Source organism: Oncorhynchus nerka, linkage group LG15, assembly GCF_034236695.1.
Source record: "Oncorhynchus nerka isolate Pitt River linkage group LG15, Oner_Uvic_2.0, whole genome shotgun sequence".
NCBI classification, from domain to species: Eukaryota; Metazoa; Chordata; class Actinopteri; order Salmoniformes; family Salmonidae; genus Oncorhynchus; species Oncorhynchus nerka.
In genome coordinates, this window is record NC_088410.1 from 11,747,598 (window position 1) to 11,768,165 (window position 20,568).

Here is a 20,568-nt window from a genome sequence, read left to right on the forward strand (position 1 = left end):
AGAGTGTAATAAATGTTTGAGACAGCTATATCGCTGTCAGCAATATGAGTGGATAAGATGATTGAAATACTGGTATGGTGTTATGTAAGTCATAAGAATCCTACTGGACCGTTTTAGCCAACTGAAATGTGAGACAAATAAAAGCGTCTCGAGAATCTTTTTAATAGATCATACTGTAGATAAATAACACATTAGATTTAACGGTTTTATAAGCTGTTATTGAAAGCCTGAATGTGTCCGTTCAAGCTTTCAAATATTCATTTCATGTGGTTCCACAGGGGTGATAAATCAAATAAGGCAAGGCACGAGGTAAAGGCCAACTCCGTCACAAGCATGAGGTGAGGAGACAGTTCAGATGTGTTTACAAGCTAAACAATATAAATAACAGGTGAACATATATATAAAGTTGTTGATGAGGATTAATGCCACTAAAATGGAACTAAATCAGGTCAGATTAGACTTAATGAAAACTATTTTAGTTGTAGTGGGGCAACATGGACTCAGTCCATTACAGTATATGAGGTTCAGTAGAAGTAACATGGACTCAGTCCATTACAGCATATGAGGTTCAGTAGTAGTAACATTGGGATGAATCAAACTTTTGATATTGTCATAATTATTAATAATGGCATCTCTCATTTACGTAAAATCAGTGAAATTCTATTCAGAGACAAATATGACATTAAAAAGTCATGTCATGGGAGTGTGGTGCTCCTGGAAGTGGGAGGTGCTAGTGAGACACAGACACACAGAGGTCTCTCATCCAATTCATGTCCTTTCCCAGAGTGGTCCATAATTAACTTTTGCCTGGTTGGCACTTCCAACCAGATATAAGGAGGCTGAGGCCCCAGCATCCATAAGTCAGATACCTTCTTCCTCTGTGGTAAGACCTCTCCACCTCCTTAGATTTGTTTATTTATCGCATCTTTACTCAGCAACTGAGGCAGTAGCTAACTGCACTGTTTGAATTGAGTGCTGCATGTCTCTTAAGATTTTACAATATGCAATCAAGTGTAATCCAGTATAAAGGGCTTTATAAATACATTTAATTAATTGATTGAGTGCCATTGGTTTAAAAAAAGTTTTTAATTCGTTTTTCTTTAAATGTGTATTACTTCAAATCTGTCAGTTCCTTTTATGTCCAAAAGTTGTGCTCCTGCACTTGTTTGTAAATTAAGGGTGAGGTCTAGAATTTAACAGGGTTTTCAGGGGTATTTATTTCAATATATGACAATGTGTAGTAAAGTGAGATGCCACTAGGAAAATTAAAGTTGGCAGCTGCACCTGTAGTTGAATTTGATATGGTTTTAATTATATAGTTAAATGTTTGTTTTTTTAGACGTTTGGGCATTAAAATGGTAAGGCTTTAGACTTGTGCTTTTTCACAACACCTTACGTTTCACAGGGTCCTCCAAGAAGTACACATTCATCTGTAGGAGGGGAAAAAGAAGGTGAGACATGGTTTGACTCTTCACATAAAAAGTGTGAGAATATTCTGAGCGATACCGCTCACCTAACTCTGTTGACTGGGGAGGAAGCACCACAGAGTCAATCATGTTTCTTGTTTTATCTCTTTCCTAGTTAGCCGTCACCATGAGTACGGACGCTGAGATGCAAATCTACGGCAAGGCTGCCATATACCTCCGTAAGCCTGAGAAGGAGAGGATTGAGGCACAAACCGCACCCTTTGATTCAAAGAACTCCTGCTATGTGACAGACAAGGCAGAGCTGTACCTTAAGGGTCTGGTCACTGCCAGGGCCGACGGGAAGTGTACTGTAACAGTCATTAAACCTGACGGCACTAAGGATGTAAGTCTGATCTGAAAAGTAGTCAAGTTCAAGTTTGTGTAATTACTGTTTCATGAAAAATCATCAAAATTATCAAAAACATTTCAATAGACAATATGCCATCAGTAACAACAGATAGATTATACATGTATTTGTTTTGGTAAGCAGAATATTACCTTCAAACACATCATGTTTAAAACTGCTATTTAAAATTGGCATGAAACAGTCAGTCATGTCCACTTTGATCAAATCAAACTTTATTTTTCACATGCGCCGAATACAACAAGTGTTCACCTTGGCGTGAAATGCTTACTTAAAAGTCCTTAACCAACAGTGCAGTTCAAGAAGAGCTAAGAAAATATTTCCCAGCTAAACTAAAGTAAAACAAATAATAAAAAGTAACACAGTAAAATAACAATAACAAGGCCATATAAGGGGGGAAGGGGTCCAATTTAAATAGACCGGTTGCCATTTGATTAATTGTTCAGCAGTCTTATGGGGTAGAAACTGTTAAGGGCTTTCCTCTGACACCACCTTTTATATAGGTCCAGGATGGCAGGAAGCTTGGCCCCAGTGATGTACTGAGCCGTGATCTGTATGTAATCTATATTCCTGACTATTTCAGGAAGGAAAAGAGTTCAAAGATGCAGACATCTATGAGATGAACCCCCCTAAGTACGACAAGATTGAGGACATGGCCATGATGACCTACCTGAATGAAGCCTCTGTGTTGTATAACCTCAAAGAGCGTTATGCAGCATGGATGATCTATGTAAGAAACCTGCACATACAAACACACACATACATGAACAAAAGAAATTCACACATACAGCACATAAATGAACGGTAGAAACCAAAACATACTGTATCAATACAGTAGACCCACATCAGTATACCAAAGTACACCCACATCCTCACATAAATCCAGGTAAAAGTCCATCTGACTTTACTAATACCCTAATTTAATTACTTTCATCCAGACCTACTCTGGGCTCTTCTGTGCCACGGTGAACCCCTACAAGTGGCTCCCTGTGTACGACGCAGAAGTTGTCAACGCCTACAGAGGGAAGAAGAGAATGGAGGCTCCACCCCATATCTTCTCTGTCTCTGACAACGCCTTTCAGTTCATGATGATTGGTACGAGCTCTCATGGATGGATGGAGGAATGCATGGTTGGATGAATGGATGGATGGATGAATGGTTGGTTGGATAGTTGGATGGATGTCCATTAAGTGCTCATGGATAGATGAACGGATGCATCAATGGAAATTGAAATATGCTTCAGAGAGGTATCTTCTATTTTCTAGTCTAGGTAATAACAGTTTGCTGGGAATATCTGATTTCACTACCCTTGAATGGAAAATGTTCCAAATAGAAACTTGTGATGATGCTATGAATGAAATAATGTCCCCTGAATGTTGCTTGAGTATGATATGTAATGTGTTTTTTGGTTCCAGATAAGGAGAACCAGTCCGTCCTGATTACGTAAGTTGTTTACTAAAATGTCACTTGAGAAAGTGTTTCTATTGTAATAAGTTGGGTCACTTGGTGTGATGAAATACATGACAATATGAATGGATTAGAGCATCAGGTTATGTGTAATAACGAGTCGATGAGAAGGATTATTTGTTAAAGACTTATGTCAGAACACAGGTTAACAGTGTATTTTTCTATACTATTTCTTAGTGAAAGACAATCTGACACTCAAACATGTAACTAAAACCCCTCTTTCTCTGTCATATAAACCAGTGGAGAATCCGGTGCAGGAAAGACTGTCAACACCAAGCGTGTCATCCAGTACTTTGCCACCATTGCAGTGTCTGGGGCCAAGAAGGAAGCAGAACCAGGCAAAATGCAGGTAAGTTGTTCTTATGTTTGCCTTTTTAACACATTTCAGTTTGGTTGGCTGTGTAAACTGTTTTTCCAGTGGTGAATCCTGTTTCAAGCAATTGAGAAAAACTAACTTTACCAGCTTACCAGTTTTTGAGCAACTTATGTTTGTCTCAATCAGGGGTCTCTTGAGGATCAGATCATTGCAGCTAACCCTCTGCTGGAGTCTTACGGTAATGCCAAGACAGTGAGGAACGACAACTCGTCTCGCTTTGTAAGTATGAAGGGCATACTGTGGAAGTTACCTTATATTGGAAAAATGTAATTCAGATGTTCCCTTCTATTATACAGATATTAGATGTTCTTTTTATCTCTGGTTTTGTTGCTGAAAATTTGAAATTCAAACTTCTAGTGTTTTTAACGTTTTAAAATGTGAATTTTTCTATTTAAAGTTTCAGACTTAATTCGCTGTAATATTATTGTTTCATCAACCCCTACAAAACAATGTCCATTATTTATAATCCACATTATAATTCACATTTACTGTTGCTGCAGGATTCTTTCCTCTGCTGTAGCAAACTGGATCATACATCCTACAACTGTATCAATAGACCCAACATCTGTCCAGCAAACTAACATTTACAGGGGTCTATCAAAGTAAAATGTTGATTAATTCGTTGACCTATTTATAACCCCCATAATCCTCAACAGGGTAAATTCATCAGGATTCACTTCCAAGGTGGTAAACTGGCTAAAGCTGACATTGAGACCTGTGAGTTGGTTTTGATTGTTTCTCAATGCTTTCCTAAATTCACACAGATTTTTTGGGAGATCAAATTGAAATGTATCTCATGTTCTCTTTCTTGCTCTCTCTCTCTCATTCTCGCTCTACTCTTCCTCTGTGTGTCATTCACTCTCTCTCCCTCAGACCTGCTGGAGAAGTCCAGAGTGTCCTTCCAGCTGCCCGATGAGAGAGGCTACCACATCTTCTTCCAGATGATGACAGGCCACAAACCTGAGCTAGTTGGTAAGACAAAGTAGAGGTTCAGGGGAAATTATTCCCACCCCCATCAACGGAATCTAAAAAATATATTAATAATCCACAATATGAATAAAATTACAATAATATTACAATGATTACATCCAAGGCATAGTTGGGAAATATCTATCAAGTAATGCACTGTGATCACACTAGTCTCAGTCTCCTCTTTTGATGCTATTTATTATATACTACATGTATCCTTGAGTCCATCTTTTGAGTAAAGGAGGGAGAGATACTGTTTCATTTTTGTATTTAACCTTTATTTACCTAGGCAAGTCAGTTAAGAATAAATTATTATTTACAATGACAGCCTACCCAGGCAAAACACTAACCCCGGACGACGGTGGGCCAATTGTGTGCCGCCCTACGGGACTCCCAATCACGGTTGGTTGTGATAAAGCCTGGAATCGAGCCAGGGTCTGTAGTGACGCCTCTAGCACCGAGATGCAGTACCTTAAACCGCTGCGCCACTCAGGAGCCCCCCAAAAAACTGTAAAGGCGGGACAGCAGAATTCTAAGAGATTTAACTGACAAGCTGTTCTCTGTTGTCCACAGAAATGGCGCTCATCACCACTAACCCCTACGACTTCCCCATGTGCAGTCAGGGACAGATCACTGTGGCCAGCATCAACGACAATGAAGAGTTGGATGCCACAGATGTGAGTCAAACAAAGGGTTAACCAAACTCTAGATATGGAATGGATAGGACCACCATACACACTGAATGTACTGTGAAATTCCAACTTGGTGGCAGCTGGGAATGTTCATGTATGTTTTTGTTTGATACTAAATGCCTTGTTAGTTAGGCATGTGCCTCAAGGAACTATTCATGCCTTCCACAAGAGAGCACCACTAAGTGCCCTGTGGAACTGTGGAACTGTGCTGCCATCTTCTAATGTGTTTGCCAAGCGCAATCATGTGGAACAGAGAAGCCAGTCAAATCTATCCATCCCATTTGTTCTGCAGTGAGCAGCACAGAACTGTAGTGTAACTGAGCAAACTTCTGTTCAGTTCATCTCTGTTGTACTTCCTCTTTAATGTCAGGATGCCATTACAGTCCTGGGCTTCAGTAACGATGAGAAGGTTGGCATCTACAAGCTGACAGGAGCTGTATTGCACCATGGAAACTTGAAATTCAAGCAGAAGCAGCGTGAGGAGCAGGCCGAGCCAGACGGCACAGAGGGTGAGTCCCACTCATAGATATACAATATGTAGAGCATTAGTCCCATTCCCAGTCCCCAACATAGAAATAGAACACCTAAGACAGACAGTGCCACATGAAAGTCAGGCAGGAGATCATTTTTGGGGAACAAATTCTAACCTCCAAAATGTGGGTGAATGAAAACCTAACCTACAAAGAAGTTAACAAAACTATTTTGTCAGTGTGAAATCAGAAACAAGTGATCTTGTGTCCCTGAGTCTGTTGTTGTTGGTTCTCTCTCCAGTGGCTGATAAAATCGCCTACCTGCTGGGCCTGAACTCAGCTGAGATGTTGAAGGCTCTGTGCTACCCCAGAGTGAAGGTCGGCAACGAGTATGTGACCAAGGGACAGACTGTGCCTCAGGTAAGGCGGCCAAACAAATCTACCATTTTCTGAGCACAGGAATTATTTTGGGGACGAGTGCATTGCTTTTGTTTTTCCCAAGCTTGTATCACCTTATCACTAGACATGGTCAATATCTCATGTATTCATTTGAGGTATTATCATTGCAGGTTAATAACTCAGTCAGTGCTCTGGCCAAGTCCATCTATGAGAGGATGTTCTTGTGGATGGTCATCCGTATCAATGAGATGTTGGACACCAAGAATCCAAGGCAGTTCTATATCGGTGTGCTTGACATTGCCGGGTTTGAGATCTTTGATGTGAGTATGAGACCAGAACAAGACAATTAGTTGTGATTGAGATGGATTACAGTCTTGTATGATGAAATGATCCCTTTTAAAATTCCATCAACAGTATAACAGCATGGAGCAGCTGTGCATCAACTTCACCAATGAGAAACTGCAACAGTTTTTCAACCACACCATGTTCGTCCTGGAGCAAGAGGAGTACAAGAAGGAGGGAATCATCTGGGCCTTCATTGACTTCGGCATGGACTTGGCTGCCTGCATTGAGCTTATTGAGAAGGTAAGATGTCTGTGAGGATTTTAATGGACCATTATAATGGACAACAACAGCAAAGCTCATATGGAGCGTTGTGTGAAATATTATCACAGTGGTACAACGTATACAGTATTAAAATCACTGGGGAAGCCAATCGAGTCAAAAAAATCCATATAACAACCAATGTGTTAATTGCGTTGTTTGCTCTGTAACCTGTTGGTTTATATGCCGTGCCACCGTGATATATAGGCCTAAGGCCGAGACAATAAGAAGACAAGGCGGCAGAATAAATAGAACAACATCTGTCTTGTGGAGTCCACAAAGCATAATGAATGTAACAAACAGTTACATGACCTACAACATGGTCAGTCAAGTACATTTTTCTGCCATTTTCGGACCACTAAACATCTATTGATTTAGAAACACGGGGAGTTACCACAAATTGTGAAGAAAACAGGAGTTGCCTCCCTCCAATATTCCAGCGCCATTTCAACATCATCAAATCACCTATGCTTAGTCTAATACAGTGAAAACTAAAAGATTCCAAAAAACGATTTTAGTCCAATCAACGTAAACTAAATATCATATGGCTGTCCATGGTACTAATTTATGTGTTTGTGTGAGTAAGTAGAAAATACATGGTGAAAATACATCAATACATCAATACAATTATGAGTACAAGTCCCTATCTCCATCCATGGCTAATTTAGGAAAGGGCCCATTTTAGCTAGCTAGCTATCCTCCAGAGGAAAACAACACAATGAGATGCAACAATTGAAGTTTTTCTTTCTGTCAATGACGTTGGGCTTGATTTGGTGTGAAGCTAAATCCAAACTGGCTTCACTTGACACGGTTTTCGGTGCACCAGGACCATTCACAGATTAGCTCACTCAGTTTAGCTCAACTCTGACTCGCTGTAATTGTACACAAAAAAATAATCAAGGGAGGCCAAATGATCACTGGCTTCTCTTGCATTCAGTGATACAATATCATACTCTTTTTGACCAGACAGCATCAGATAGAAGGGCTACACATACAGAGACAGAGGGGCGCAGTTTTGCTCACTTTACCTGGAGAGATACATTCAGCCTCTAGCTAAACGATAAAAAATATACTTTATTTTATATGTTAATTTTTGGGGGAAGCCTGGCTTCCCTTAGCACCCTTTAATATACGCCACTGACAAGTTATCTGACTGGTGAGAACTCAATATGTTTCCTATTATGTGTCCCTAAATTATTATAATCCTATAATAGCATGTTTACTAATTGAATAAATGTGATCCTAAATGGAAATATCACTAATTTGATATACATCTCTTTTCGTAAAGCCATTGGGCATCTTCTCCATCCTTGAAGAGGAGTGCATGTTCCCCAAGTCTTCAGACACTACCTTCAAGGACAAGCTGTACGCCCAGCATCTTGGCAAAACAAATGCATTTGAGAAGCCCAAGCCTGCCAAAGGCAAGGCAGAGGCCCACTTCTCCCTGGTGCACTACGCCGGAACTGTGGACTACAACATCACTGGGTGGCTGGAGAAGAACAAGGATCCCCTGAACGACTCAGTTTGTCAACTGTACCAGAAGTCCTCTGTCAAAATTCTGGCTGCCCTGTATCCCCCTCCCCCTCCTGAGGGTAAGACTAGCATCACGTCACAATATTTAACTAAATACTAGTTATAACTCTGAACCAAATGTTCTTTAAAGTCTTTCAATGTACCACAATTTCTCAGGGTTTATCACCTGGTTGATTTACTAATACACTTGGTTAATTTACTCATACAATAGATGTTATTCTACACAATCTCATTGGCAGCATTTGCCTCTAGATAAGTGTGAAGTTAACCAGAGATTCTCTGGTTTATAATTAGTGTGCTTGTTGAAGACAAGACCACTCTAGATTTCTTACATACTCTTATTATTTTTCTATTATTCCACCCGCTCTAGGAAATGTACTTTTCTAGTTATCTTTTACTTTCCCCCATTTTAACAGATAAAGCCAAGAAAGGAGGCAAGAAGAAGGGTGGTTCCATGCAGACTGTGTCCTCCCAGTTCAGGGTGAGCTTTTGCAATGTGCTTATTCAGTCCTTCAAAAGGTGCATTGATTATCATAAATGAGAACATGGTTTGTAACCCCCTTACAGGAGAACTTACATAAGCTGATGACCAACTTGAGGAGCACTCATCCTCACTTTGTGCGCTGCCTGATCCCCAACGAGTCAAAGACTCCAGGTACAAGAAATATTGAGTTAAATATGTCATCTTATCAGTACAGTATCAGTAACCTTAACGATTCCAATCTATAACCTGTTTATGAGTATTAAAAGAGACTTGTTTTGATTTACCAGGTCTGATGGAGAACTTCCTGGTTATCCACCAGCTCAGGTGTAATGGTGTACTAGAGGGTATCAGGATCTGCAGAAAGGGATTCCCCAGCAGAATCATCTATGCTGACTTCAAGCAAAGGTACATTCACACAAACACACATACCACATAAAATATCTGCTCCAAGGGTTTTCCCAGCATCAGAATAGGCTTACCTTTTACGAAATATAACCAACCTATTACAACTTGACATGTTAAAAATGTCTCCTCATTCAGGTACAAAGTACTGAATGCCAGTGTCATCCCTGAGGGCCAGTTCATGGACAACAAGAAGGCTTCTGAGAAGCTGCTTGGGTCCATTGATGTGAATCACGAGGATTACAAGTTTGGACACACCAAGGTCAGTCAAAACCCCCAGCTAAAACTGACAACAAAACACAGCTTGAATAATAATTTAAACCTGTACCATATAAAATCTCTCCAGGTGATCTATCCATCCTTATGTTCTTTCTTCTTCATTTAACTAATGGAAAAGGTGGAAAAACATTGTTCTGTTAATTCATCACAAGTATAGAAGAGAAACTAAACTCATTATAATTTGCATTGTGATAGAGTGGTATAGTTGCAGGTATATGTATCTGTACATTATTAATCTACAACTGTACAATAACTAACATCTTAGAAACAACCTGTCCCATGGTTTGTTTGTAACCGTTGCAAAGTTAATGTTGTTTAAATCAATCTAGTGGTTTGACCCTTTCTATCTGTCACCATCTGTGGTTCCATTGACCGTGTTAACCTGTGTCTCAGGTGTTCTTCAAAGCCGGTCTGCTGGGTGTCCTGGAGGAGATGAGAGATGAGAAGCTGGCCACTCTGGTCGGCATGGTCCAGGCTCTCAGCCGTGGATTCCTCATGAGGAGAGAGTTCACCAAGATGATGGAGAGGAGGTGAGGAATAGTAGACATCTTGGCAAAGCTTTCTGTCAACCACCTGTATCTAATGCATTATGATTACATACTGTATATGCTGTGAGTTGTTCAGAATGAGAAAGTACATCTTATAATGGTCTACTAAAGCTTTTGGGTTTATTAATTTAGTCCAGAAATGGATGTAGCAACTAAGGATTCTAGCTTAATAGTTGGGAGTTTGGGATTTGGCTGTTCAATTGTCATTTACATTTGTGGAATTTACCCATTCATTCTTGAAGTATATAAAATGCCTCATGAGCTTAGAATGCACGAACAGTCAGTACTTGCATCTAGAGAGCTGTCTATGTACTTAAGAGGGGTTACATTTCTCAAGCCCCATTCCTCTGCTGTAAACAAACATTGGTGGAGGGGACATTTTGTTGTTCTTCGAGTCACAGAGTGTAGCTTTAAGCATGTCACTCACCATGACTCTATTCTTTCTGTCGACCAGAGAATCAGTATACGCCATCCAGTACAACATCCGCTCATTCATGAATGTCAAAACCTGGCCATGGATGAAGTTGTACTTCAAGATCAAGCCCCTGCTGCAGAGCGCTGAGACTGAGAAGGAGCTGGCCAACATGAAGGAGAACTATGAGAAGATGACGACAGACCTGGCCAAGGCTCTGGCCACAAAGAAGCAAATGGAGGAGAAGTTGGTGGCCCTGACACAGGAGAAGAACGACCTGGCGCTCCAAGTCGCATCTGTGGGTGAAAAAACAACCTTCATTACTGTCAAATTTATATTCACATGAATATACATACATATGAACACACCTTTTTATTGCCAATATTATATACTTTACATATCTCGTGAATTTCAATTGATTTACTCTGACCTTCAATACACAAAGTGAGGCCTCTGATTTTTCCCCCTCTGTTCTGAAACCAGGAAGGAGAGAGTCTGAACGATGCTGAGGAAAGGTGTGAGGGGCTCATCAAGAGCAAGATCCAGCTGGAGGCCAAACTCAAAGAGACGACCGAGAGGCTGGAGGATGAGGAGGAGATCAATGCTGAGTTGACTGCAAAGAAGAGGAAGCTGGAGGATGAGTGCTCTGAGCTGAAGAAGGACATTGATGACCTGGAGCTCACCCTGGCCAAAGTGGAGAAGGAGAAGCACGCCACTGAAAACAAGGTCTTGTATCTTACTATAGACAGTCTAACCAAACAATAATCAACTCAAAACATAGCTTAACAGAAATGTAATTCACGTTGTACAATAGTAGAATTTCAGTTTTGGGGTACTCCCAGCATTCATTGCATGTTCTGCTCCCCCTCATTTATGACTTCCATTCAGTACACTGGCATGGTGAACACTGACATCTAGTGTTGAATATATAGTACAGTAATTGTTGATGCAGTGCGAATCTAAATTAAATTAATGCAATATATAACAAACTAACTCTCCCCTTTATGGTGGAGTGACCAAAGACTAATTTTGATGTTGCCGTTTTCAGGTTAAAAACCTGACAGAGGAGATGGCGTCTATGGATGAGAGTGTTGCCAAGCTGACCAAGGAGAAGAAAGCCCTCCAAGAGGCCCACCAGCAGACACTGGATGACCTGCAGGCAGAGGAGGACAAAGTCAACACTCTGACCAAGGCCAAGACCAAGCTGGAACAGCAAGTGGACGACGTGAGTGGAGTTTGACATTTTGGCCAATATAATATGTAAGATGATATTATCTTCAGTTGTTTAGATTTTAATAATATATGTGTTTTTATCTTCTAGCTTGAGGGTTCTCTGGAGCAAGAGAAGAAGCTCCGTATGGACCTTGAGAGATCCAAGAGAAAGCTGGAGGGAGATCTGAAACTGGCCCAGGAGTCCATAATGGACCTGGAGAATGACAAGCAGCAAGCTGATGAGAAAATCAAGAAGTAAACACAAACCAATGACTACAGTATTATCTGCTATAATTGTTGTTCTTGACGAATTATTGTAATTATGAATTAGCATTTGATTCAGTAAGGAAAGTAATGGTATAATACTCTACCTTTACACTATCAAAGCAAAACCAACTCTGCAATCAATGTGTTTGTGTTTCTTAGGAAGGAGTTTGAGACCACCCAGCTCCTCAGCAAGGTTGAGGATGAACAGTCTCTGGGAGCTCAGCTGCAGAAGAAGATCAAGGAACTCCAGGTATAGTACAGGATATAAGCTCCAGTACAGAAAAGCACAGACTTGAATCATTTCCTTTAAAAAATCATTACACTTTTTCTGGCAGCAGACAGTTTTCCAGGTGGCTTCTGATGGCTCAGTAGGTTGGAAGATGGTGTTTCTTGTTGGTGCTTCTTACCATCCCCACTCAGCCCTCAATGACAATATACATGTTAAAATGGCTTATATCCATCTAGAGTCCTTTGTCTAACTTCTTACCTTTGAGGGTTTGGCTTCTGCATGGGACACTGTCTACTGAATATATTAGTGTAACTGGCTTTTTATTAAACACATTTATGCAAAATATACATACTATTATTATTTTGTGAGGTTCAATTGTTTAAACTGTATTGTAGTGTTCATCCCCCTGCTCCTGTCCCCTGTTCTAGGCCCGTATTGAGGAGCTGGAGGAGGAAATTGAGGCCGAGCGTGCTGCCAGGGCTAAGGTTGAGAAGCAGAGGGCCGATCTCTCCAGGGAACTTGAGGAGATCAGCGAGAGGCTGGAGGAGGCCGGAGGCGCCACTGCTGCTCAGATTGAGATGAACAAGAAGCGTGAGGCTGAGTTCCAGAAGCTGCGTCGTGATCTTGAAGAGTCCACCCTGCAGCATGAGGCCACAGCCGCCGCTCTGCGCAAGAAGCAGGCCGACAGTGTGGCTGAGCTCGGGGAGCAGATCGACAACCTACAGCGCGTCAAGCAGAAGCTGGAGAAGGAGAAGAGCGAATACAAGATGGAGATTGATGACCTCTCTAGCAACATGGAGGCCGTCGCCAAGGCTAAGGTGAGTAGTGATGTTTTGATCAAGCAGTGTTGAGGAGGGTCAACTACATCACCATTCAAGTGAACTGAAGTTGACAGGAGTCACATATATAAAGTAATGATGGAAAATGTTTCACTAACAGGGCAATCTGGAGAAGATGTGCCGTACTCTTGAGGACCAGCTGAGCGAGCTCAAGACTAAGAATGATGAGAATGTTCGCCAGGTCAACGACATCAGCGGACAGAGGGCCAGACTCCTGACAGAAAATGGTACCATCAACAATGAACAACAAGCCAATGCTTTCCTTCAGTAGAACACAACATGTATTAGGGGCTATATCCACATAGTTTCTACTGTACTATTCACCACCTAACATTGCCCTATGATACCTCAGAATCCATATTCAATCTTAGAGAACAAAGACCCTATTAACAAGATGTCCCTCTGTCCCTGCAGGTGAGTTTGGTCGCCAGCTGGAGGAGAAGGAAGCCCTGGTGTCTCAGCTGACCAGAGGAAAACAGGCCTTCACCCAGCAGGTGGAGGAGCTGAAGAGGGCGATTGAGGAGGAGGTCAAGGTAAGGGACCCAAAATGGAGAGTTTAGAGCCGTATCTTTACATAGACGGTGAATACACCACCCTCAGACTCTTCTACTGTTTCTCCACCATCAGATACTCCAAACTGTCTCTCAACCCTCAGAGACTCCTACTGTGTCTCCACCCTCAGAGACTTCTACTGTCTCTCCACCCTCAGAGACTTCTACTGTCTCTCCACCCTCAGAGACTTCTACTGTCTCTCCACCCTCAGAGACTTCTACTGTCTCTCCACCCTCAGAGACTTCTACTGTCTCTCCACCCTCAGAGACTTCTACTGTCTCTCCACCCTCAGATACTCCTACTGTCTCTCCACCCTCAGAGACTTCTACTGTCTCTCCACCCTCAGAGACTTCTACTGTCTCTCCACCCTCAGAGACTTCTACTGTCTCTCCACCCTCAGATACTCCTACTGTCTCTCCACCCTCAGATACTCCTACTGTCTCTCCACCCTCAGAGACTTCTACTGTCTCTCCACCCTCAGAGACTCCTACTGTCTCTCCACCCTCAGAGACTTCTACTGTCTCTCCACCCTCAGAGACTTCTACTGTCTCTCCACCCTCAGATACTCCTACTGTCTCTCCACCCTCAGAGACTTCTACTGTCTTTCCACCCTAAGAGACTAGTGTAACCAGGAGGAATATCTGTACATATTGGTGGCACAGACTCTGTTTCATCCTTTACTACACTTAAATTACCCTTGCGTCTGAAGCTGGGCTTGTAGCAAGGCTATCCTCACCATAAGGCGATGGTTCTCCTGTATATTATGAGTACAGCGACTGCAATTAGAAGGCATAATGTTAATGTTAATGCTGGTGGAGGTCGTGTAGAACCATGTCCAGATAAAGTGTCAAGGGTGAAAAAGTTGAATGTAAAAAGTTGAATGAGGGAAAAAAATGTAAATACAAAACGGTAATTAAAAAGTAAAACCGTAATTTTGTCAGGTAGCAAAGTAACGTTAGCAACAAACTGCACAGCTTCACGTAAACAAGTCCACATAATTTGTTTGACTATCTCACTCATCTCTCTTTGTCTTTCTCTCTCACAGGCTAAAAATGCACTGGCCCACGGTGTTCAGTCTGCCCGCCATGACTGTGACCTCCTGAGGGAGCAGTTTGAGGAGGAGCAGGAGGCCAAGGCAGAGCTGCAACGCGGCATGTCCAAGGCCAACAGTGAGGTGGCTCAGTGGAGGACTAAGTATGAAACTGATGCCATCCAGCGCACAGAGGAGCTGGAGGAGGCCAAGTGAGTCGCACGCAACAGAAAAACTCAAATATGGTGTGGATGGTGAGGGTGGTAGGGGGCTCTGAGAAAATGTAACATCAATATGTATTGAAAGATATGTATCACTCCATAAAACCAACCTCTGTTGTCCAACAGGAAGAAGCTGGCCCAGCGTCTGCAGGAGGCGGAGGAGACCATTGAGGCGACCAACTCCAAGTGCGCCTCCCTGGAGAAGACCAAGCAGAGGCTGCAGGGAGAGGTGGAGGACCTCATGATTGATGTTGAGAGAGCCAACGCATTGGCAGCCAACCTCGACAAGAAGCAGAGGAACTTTGACAAGGTGAAAATGAATAAACCTCACCATAGACTGATATTTACTGTCTGCTATATGATTAATTGTAGTATATTTGTAGCATATTTATAATTCAAAACTCTTCATCAATGACTTCTGATGAAAATTCAATGGATTCTCCTAGGTTCTGGCAGAGTGGAAGCAGAAGCATGAGGAGGGCCAGGCTGAGCTGGAAGGAGCTCAGAAGGAGGCTCGCTCTATGAGCACTGAACTTTTCAAGATGAAGAACTCCTACGAGGAGGCTCTGGATCATCTGGAGACTCTGAAGAGAGAGAACAAGAACCTGCAACGTGAGCATTTGACGGCAAATCTATCATGTTTCATTTGCAATATTAATTGCTGTTAATAAATTCCCTGTTATTATGATTCAATGTCAACTTCAGTGCATTGGCGATATCCACTGAAAATCTCCCAAGTGTAAACTGCTCCTGTGTGCGTGTGTGTGCAGAGGAGATCTCTGACCTGACTGAGCAGATCGGAGAGACTGGCAAGAGCATCCATGAGCTGGAGAAGGCCAAGAAGACCGTGGAGACAGAGAAGTCTGAGATCCAGACCGCTCTGGAGGAGGCTGAGGTACAAACTACAGTCCAATGATCCCTGTATTGGAGTTTATTGTAGTCATATATATTTAATTCCTACATCCAAATGTACTGAACACAATTGGCCTGACTGCTTCTGTTTGTCCAGGGAACACTGGAGCACGAGGAATCCAAGATTCTGCGTGTGCAGCTGGAGCTGAACCAGATCAAGGGTGAGGTGGACAGGAAGATCGCTGAGAAGGACGAGGAGATGGAGCAGATCAAGAGGAACAGCCAGAGGGTGGTTGACTCCATGCAGAGCACCCTGGACTCTGAGGTCAGGAGCAGGAATGATGCCCTGAGGGTGAAGAAGAAGATGGAGGGAGACCTGAACGAGATGGAGATCCAGCTGAGCCACTCCAACAGGCAGGCCGCCGAGGCCCAGAAACAGCTGAGGAATGTCCAGGGACAGCTCAAGGTAAAGGGACTGGGACATCAGGCTCAAAAACCTGAACATGGAGAGGGATTTGTTTTTGAATCTGTGGAAAATAATACAACAGAGGATTTGAATAGAGTGGTTTATGTACTAAAGGTAGCGATACTGGGGAAATTCTTACCAGTGAACATTTCTATCACTGATCGATCCTATCACCTCTACTTCCACAAGTCCTAATGAACGTATGTCATTGTGAACCCCAGGATGCCCAATTGCACCTTGATGACGCCGTCCGTGTTGCAGAAGACATGAAGGAGCAGGCAGCCATGGTGGAGCGCAGAAACGGTCTGATGGTGGCTGAAATCGAGGAGCTGAGAGTTGCTCTGGAGCAGACAGAGAGAGGCCGCAAAGTGGCTGAGACTGAGCTGGTAGACGCCAGCGAGCGTGTTGGACTGCTGCACTCCCAGGTATGGGTCAAAAGCCATTTCTAATGAAACTCAACCAAGCATACAGTTTAAACACACCTGTAATTGGACCGTGCTTGCCTTAAATTTTCATAATTTCAGTCTTGTGACTTGCAAGTTCTCTTGGAAGTAAAACAAATAGTCTTGTTTCCTCCTTCAGAACACCAGCCTTCAGAACACCAAGAAGAAGCTGGAGACTGACCTGGTGCAGGTGCAGGGAGAGGTGGACGACATCGTCCAGGAGGCCAGGAATGCAGAGGAGAAGGCCAAGAAGGCAATCACTGACGTGAGTCCTTGAATTACATCAACTTGATTTTTCCCCAAGTGCCAATGGTAGCTGGGCTGGATAAGAACCACAAAGATCTCAGAGGGACGTTATGATTGGTGCGAATTGGTGCATAAGTTAAACAAACTACTATTCCAGGCGGCCATGATGGCTGAGGAGCTGAAGAAGGAGCAGGACACCAGTTCTCACCTGGAGAGGATGAAGAAGAACCTGGAGGTCACAGTCAAGGACCTGCAGCACCGCCTGGATGAGGCTGAGAATCTGGCCATGAAGGGAGGCAAGAAGCAGCTCCAGAAACTGGAGTCCAGGGTGAGATACCTGCAGGGTGGATTAGGGTGGATTGAAAGACTGATTGCTGGAAATGTATTTGATCATATAAAAATAAACAGGAACATTGTTTAATGACTTGTTCTCACAATAACCCACCTAGATCAGGGGTTCCCAAACTTCTTTGCATCGGGGACCACCCCTTTTGTGATAGCGAATTCATCAGGGACCCCCTTCATAATATCAGAACACAACCCCTACTTTAAAGTGCGATAAAAATAGCATCCACGCAGATTTCTTATGACTTCTTCAGTGCATGACTGGACTAACCAAGTCTCGGGCCCTGGGAAATAACATTTTTAAGTCCCCCTCTTTGCATCAGAGAGAAAATGTTGTCGTTTTGAAGGTCATTTACTGTCACTACACATTTTACCTTGGGACAAAGAGAAAATGTTGCAGTTTAAAACTTAAATTACAGTGAATTTAAGTTCATAACAAAACAAATTATAATAATTGTACACTTATTTAGTGGAGTTGATGCAGGACCTTTAAATAAATTAAAATGTATTAATCTAGTTGCTTCATTCAGGCTTAATTGTCTCAGCAGACTTCTTCTAATCTGCCATTTCATTCAAAATAATAATAATAATAATTCACAATAAATATCAACACAGAATATAATATACATTCATCGGTTTAATGTCATAGTAATAATTTCTCTCTGTTGTTACCTCTCAGTCACTTGCCGTTGCTAGGGAAGCTAGCGTTGCTACCAGCTAGCAGGCTAATGGCTGAATTAGCTTGTAGGCTAGCGGACGTTAATAAGTTCATAAAACCTAAAAACACAACATAACATCTCAACAAACATATGTATATACTCAATAAACATTACCGTCTTGAATATAGTGATTTTACACTCGTTTACCTTCAAAATAAAGAAAAACATGTATTTATGTCGGTGCTTCTGTCTTGCTGTTGGCTCACTTGGCAAACTACTCTCAACTGCCAAAGCGCGAGCTCCATAATAGAAGCAATGTCACAACTGTAATATCTGTGTTGTGGAGAAATGACCAGGCAGGAGACGGGAGTACAGTTAGTTTTCGTTTAGTCAAAACCCCTCGTGCTCTACAGTTCCCGGGACCCCAGTGCGCATGTGCATTTCCTATTCGGTGTAGTAACGTAACACTGCCGTAATGCATTACTGCTTAGTAACAGCACAGTAACTAATATAAACAGATGTAGATCCCAGAACTACAACAACATTAAAACATGCGAGTGGCGGCCTCTAGTTGCCGTACTGGTACTGCACCATACACCACAAAACTCACGATTATTTCAAAAACAAGAAGAATTGAGTTGTGAGCCTCCCAGACCCGTTATTTAATCTAAGAGTTAATAACATAAATTGTGGATGAATAATATTATATTGTACAGTATTGCACCCTCTAAACATTTTCAAAAGATCCCGGACTTTTCAATCTGTTCTTGCTATAAATATACATAAACAATTTGAAATGTAAATTCCACTTTGTGAACCACTGACCTAGATAATGAAAAGTTGTTGTTATTATTACAGCCCCCTTCAATTAAATTTTTAAAAGAGTACATAGGAACAGATTACAATTGTGCCCCTTGACTGGGTAGAAAACTATACCTCTTATACAAATATTTGTTACGATTTCACGACCTCCAACCAATTCCTACGTTTATTTCTCCCACAAAGGTGCGCGAGCTCGAGACTGAGGTGGAGGCGGAGCAGAGAAGAGGTGTAGATGCAGTCAAGGGAGTCCGCAAGTATGAGCGCAGAGTCAAGGAGCTCACTTACCAGGTAAGAGATAGAGAAAGTGCATTCTTCACACACTTGACACTAACACAGACAGGTTTGTGTATAAAACTATTGTGACACTGATTCTTTGCTCTTCTCCCACAGACTGAGGAGGATAAGAAGAATGTTAACAGACTTCAGGACCTGGTAGATAAGCTGCAGATGAAAGTGAAGGCCTACAAGAGGCATTCTGAGGAATCGGTGAGTCACAGACTCTGAGAGCATACATTCGAAAATGTAGTTTTTCTCTACAATACGTAATGTGCATATGGTTTAGTTGAAGTGTTGCTACAGCACGCCAGTCAACAATGACAATTGATAGTGCAAGTACATGCTGAATAAATTATACTCATTTGTGAGTGTCCCCTATGCCAATGTGTTACCAACTTAAAGGAGAGGGGGTTGAATATGAATTTGCTGGTCGAGTGGTAGTGCTGGAGGCAGTGGCTTGTTCCCGTTCTGCCACTCACTTTCTCTGCAGTATCATATATCTCCCTGTATACATTGCTATCCTAAATCTGCTAATATGTGTTTTGTTGAAAATATTATTTATATTTGCTACCTGAAGCTTCAAACGCTAATGTTCTGCTCTCCCCCCTTTCCTCACCCAGGAGGAAGCAGCAAACCAGCACATGTCTAAGTTCAGGAAGGTTCAGCATGAGCTGGAGGAGGCTGAGGAGCGTGCTGACATCGCTGAGACTCAGGTCAACAAGCTCAGAGCCAAGACCCGTGACTCTGGAAAGGTACAGAACTGCTGCTAAACCTGTACCTGACTCATGTTCAAATCTGACCACATCATCACCACCTATGAATCAGTCTTCACAGAGGTCAATACTGATCTTTTACACTCACTCAAGAAGCACATTTCAGGGCAAAAATAATAAATATATATTTCAAGTTGGTAGTTCAAAATTGAAAATCCAAGCTGACCACAGAGCATTAAATGCTTGATCCAAATATTTATCATGTTCATTGTTATTACTGATCCATTATATTCTATCCATATATTTATCATGTTCATTATTATTACTGATCCATTCAATTCTATCCATATATTTATCATTTTCATTATTATTTCTGATCCATTATATTCTATCCATATATTTTTCATGTTGATTATTATTACTGATCCATTATATTCTATCCATATATTTATCATGTTCATTATTATTACTGATCCATTATATTCTATCCATATATTTATCATGTTCATTATTATTACTGATCCATTATATTCTATCCATATATTTATCATGTTCATTATTATTACTGATCCATTATATTATTTCTTTCTTCTTACAGGGAAAAGAAGTTGCTGAATAAACAAGACCAAAGAATTGAAGATCAAAGTCTTACTATTTTCCTGTGATGCATAAAATATGATTTTCATGGTGAAATGTTGAGCATTGATTAAAAACATGTGGATCTACATACACTTCCTTTGTGACTGTGGACTTATTACTCAGCAAACAGCTTTTTCATACCATAAAAATATTGTACTTTAATTAAAGGAGCAATCTGGGATTCCAACAGCAAACGTGGCCACCCCGAAAAAGCAGTCAGTTTTAATGGTAAACAGATGAGGGATGAGACTGGAGAAATGTAACCACTCTCAAATTCAGGATCCTTGGAACTT

General features: G+C 41.7%; 1 protein-coding gene across 1 annotated transcript; it reads left to right on the forward strand.

Annotated features, from left to right (window-relative positions):
* Window positions 1-830: 830 nt before the first annotated feature.
* Window positions 831-20,367, forward strand: LOC115122772 (myosin heavy chain, fast skeletal muscle-like). Its single transcript, XM_065000960.1, has 41 exons — window positions 831-883; window positions 1,406-1,451; window positions 1,582-1,809; window positions 2,414-2,560; window positions 2,769-2,925; window positions 3,246-3,273; window positions 3,538-3,646; window positions 3,800-3,892; window positions 4,330-4,390; window positions 4,547-4,645; window positions 5,216-5,319; window positions 5,705-5,843; window positions 6,106-6,224; window positions 6,374-6,523; window positions 6,618-6,788; window positions 8,095-8,398; window positions 8,756-8,820; window positions 8,907-8,994; window positions 9,111-9,228; window positions 9,364-9,487; window positions 9,898-10,034; window positions 10,507-10,762; window positions 10,948-11,190; window positions 11,513-11,689; window positions 11,786-11,931; window positions 12,103-12,193; window positions 12,601-12,990; window positions 13,112-13,238; window positions 13,426-13,544; window positions 14,609-14,805; window positions 14,941-15,124; window positions 15,261-15,426; window positions 15,585-15,709; window positions 15,824-16,132; window positions 16,354-16,557; window positions 16,715-16,840; window positions 16,979-17,149; window positions 18,831-18,935; window positions 19,038-19,133; window positions 19,544-19,675; window positions 20,235-20,367. The coding sequence occupies exons 3-41, from the start codon at window positions 1,594-1,596 to the stop codon at window positions 20,253-20,255; spliced, it is 5,814 nt and encodes a 1,937-aa protein (XP_064857032.1). The 5' UTR covers window positions 831-883; window positions 1,406-1,451; window positions 1,582-1,593; the 3' UTR covers window positions 20,256-20,367.
* Window positions 20,368-20,568: the final 201 nt, after the last annotated feature.

Coding starts and splice junctions, on each gene's coding strand:
- LOC115122772 (XM_065000960.1), top strand. CDS start 1,594: ATGAGTACGGACGCTGAGATGCAAATCTACGGCAAGGCTGCCATATAC. Junction 3,647..3,799: donor CAGAACCAGGCAAAATGCAG/GTAAGTTGTTCT, acceptor TGTCTCAATCAG/GGGTCTCTTGAGGATCAGAT. Junction 15,710..15,823: donor CCGCTCTGGAGGAGGCTGAG/GTACAAACTACA, acceptor CTGTTTGTCCAG/GGAACACTGGAGCACGAGGA.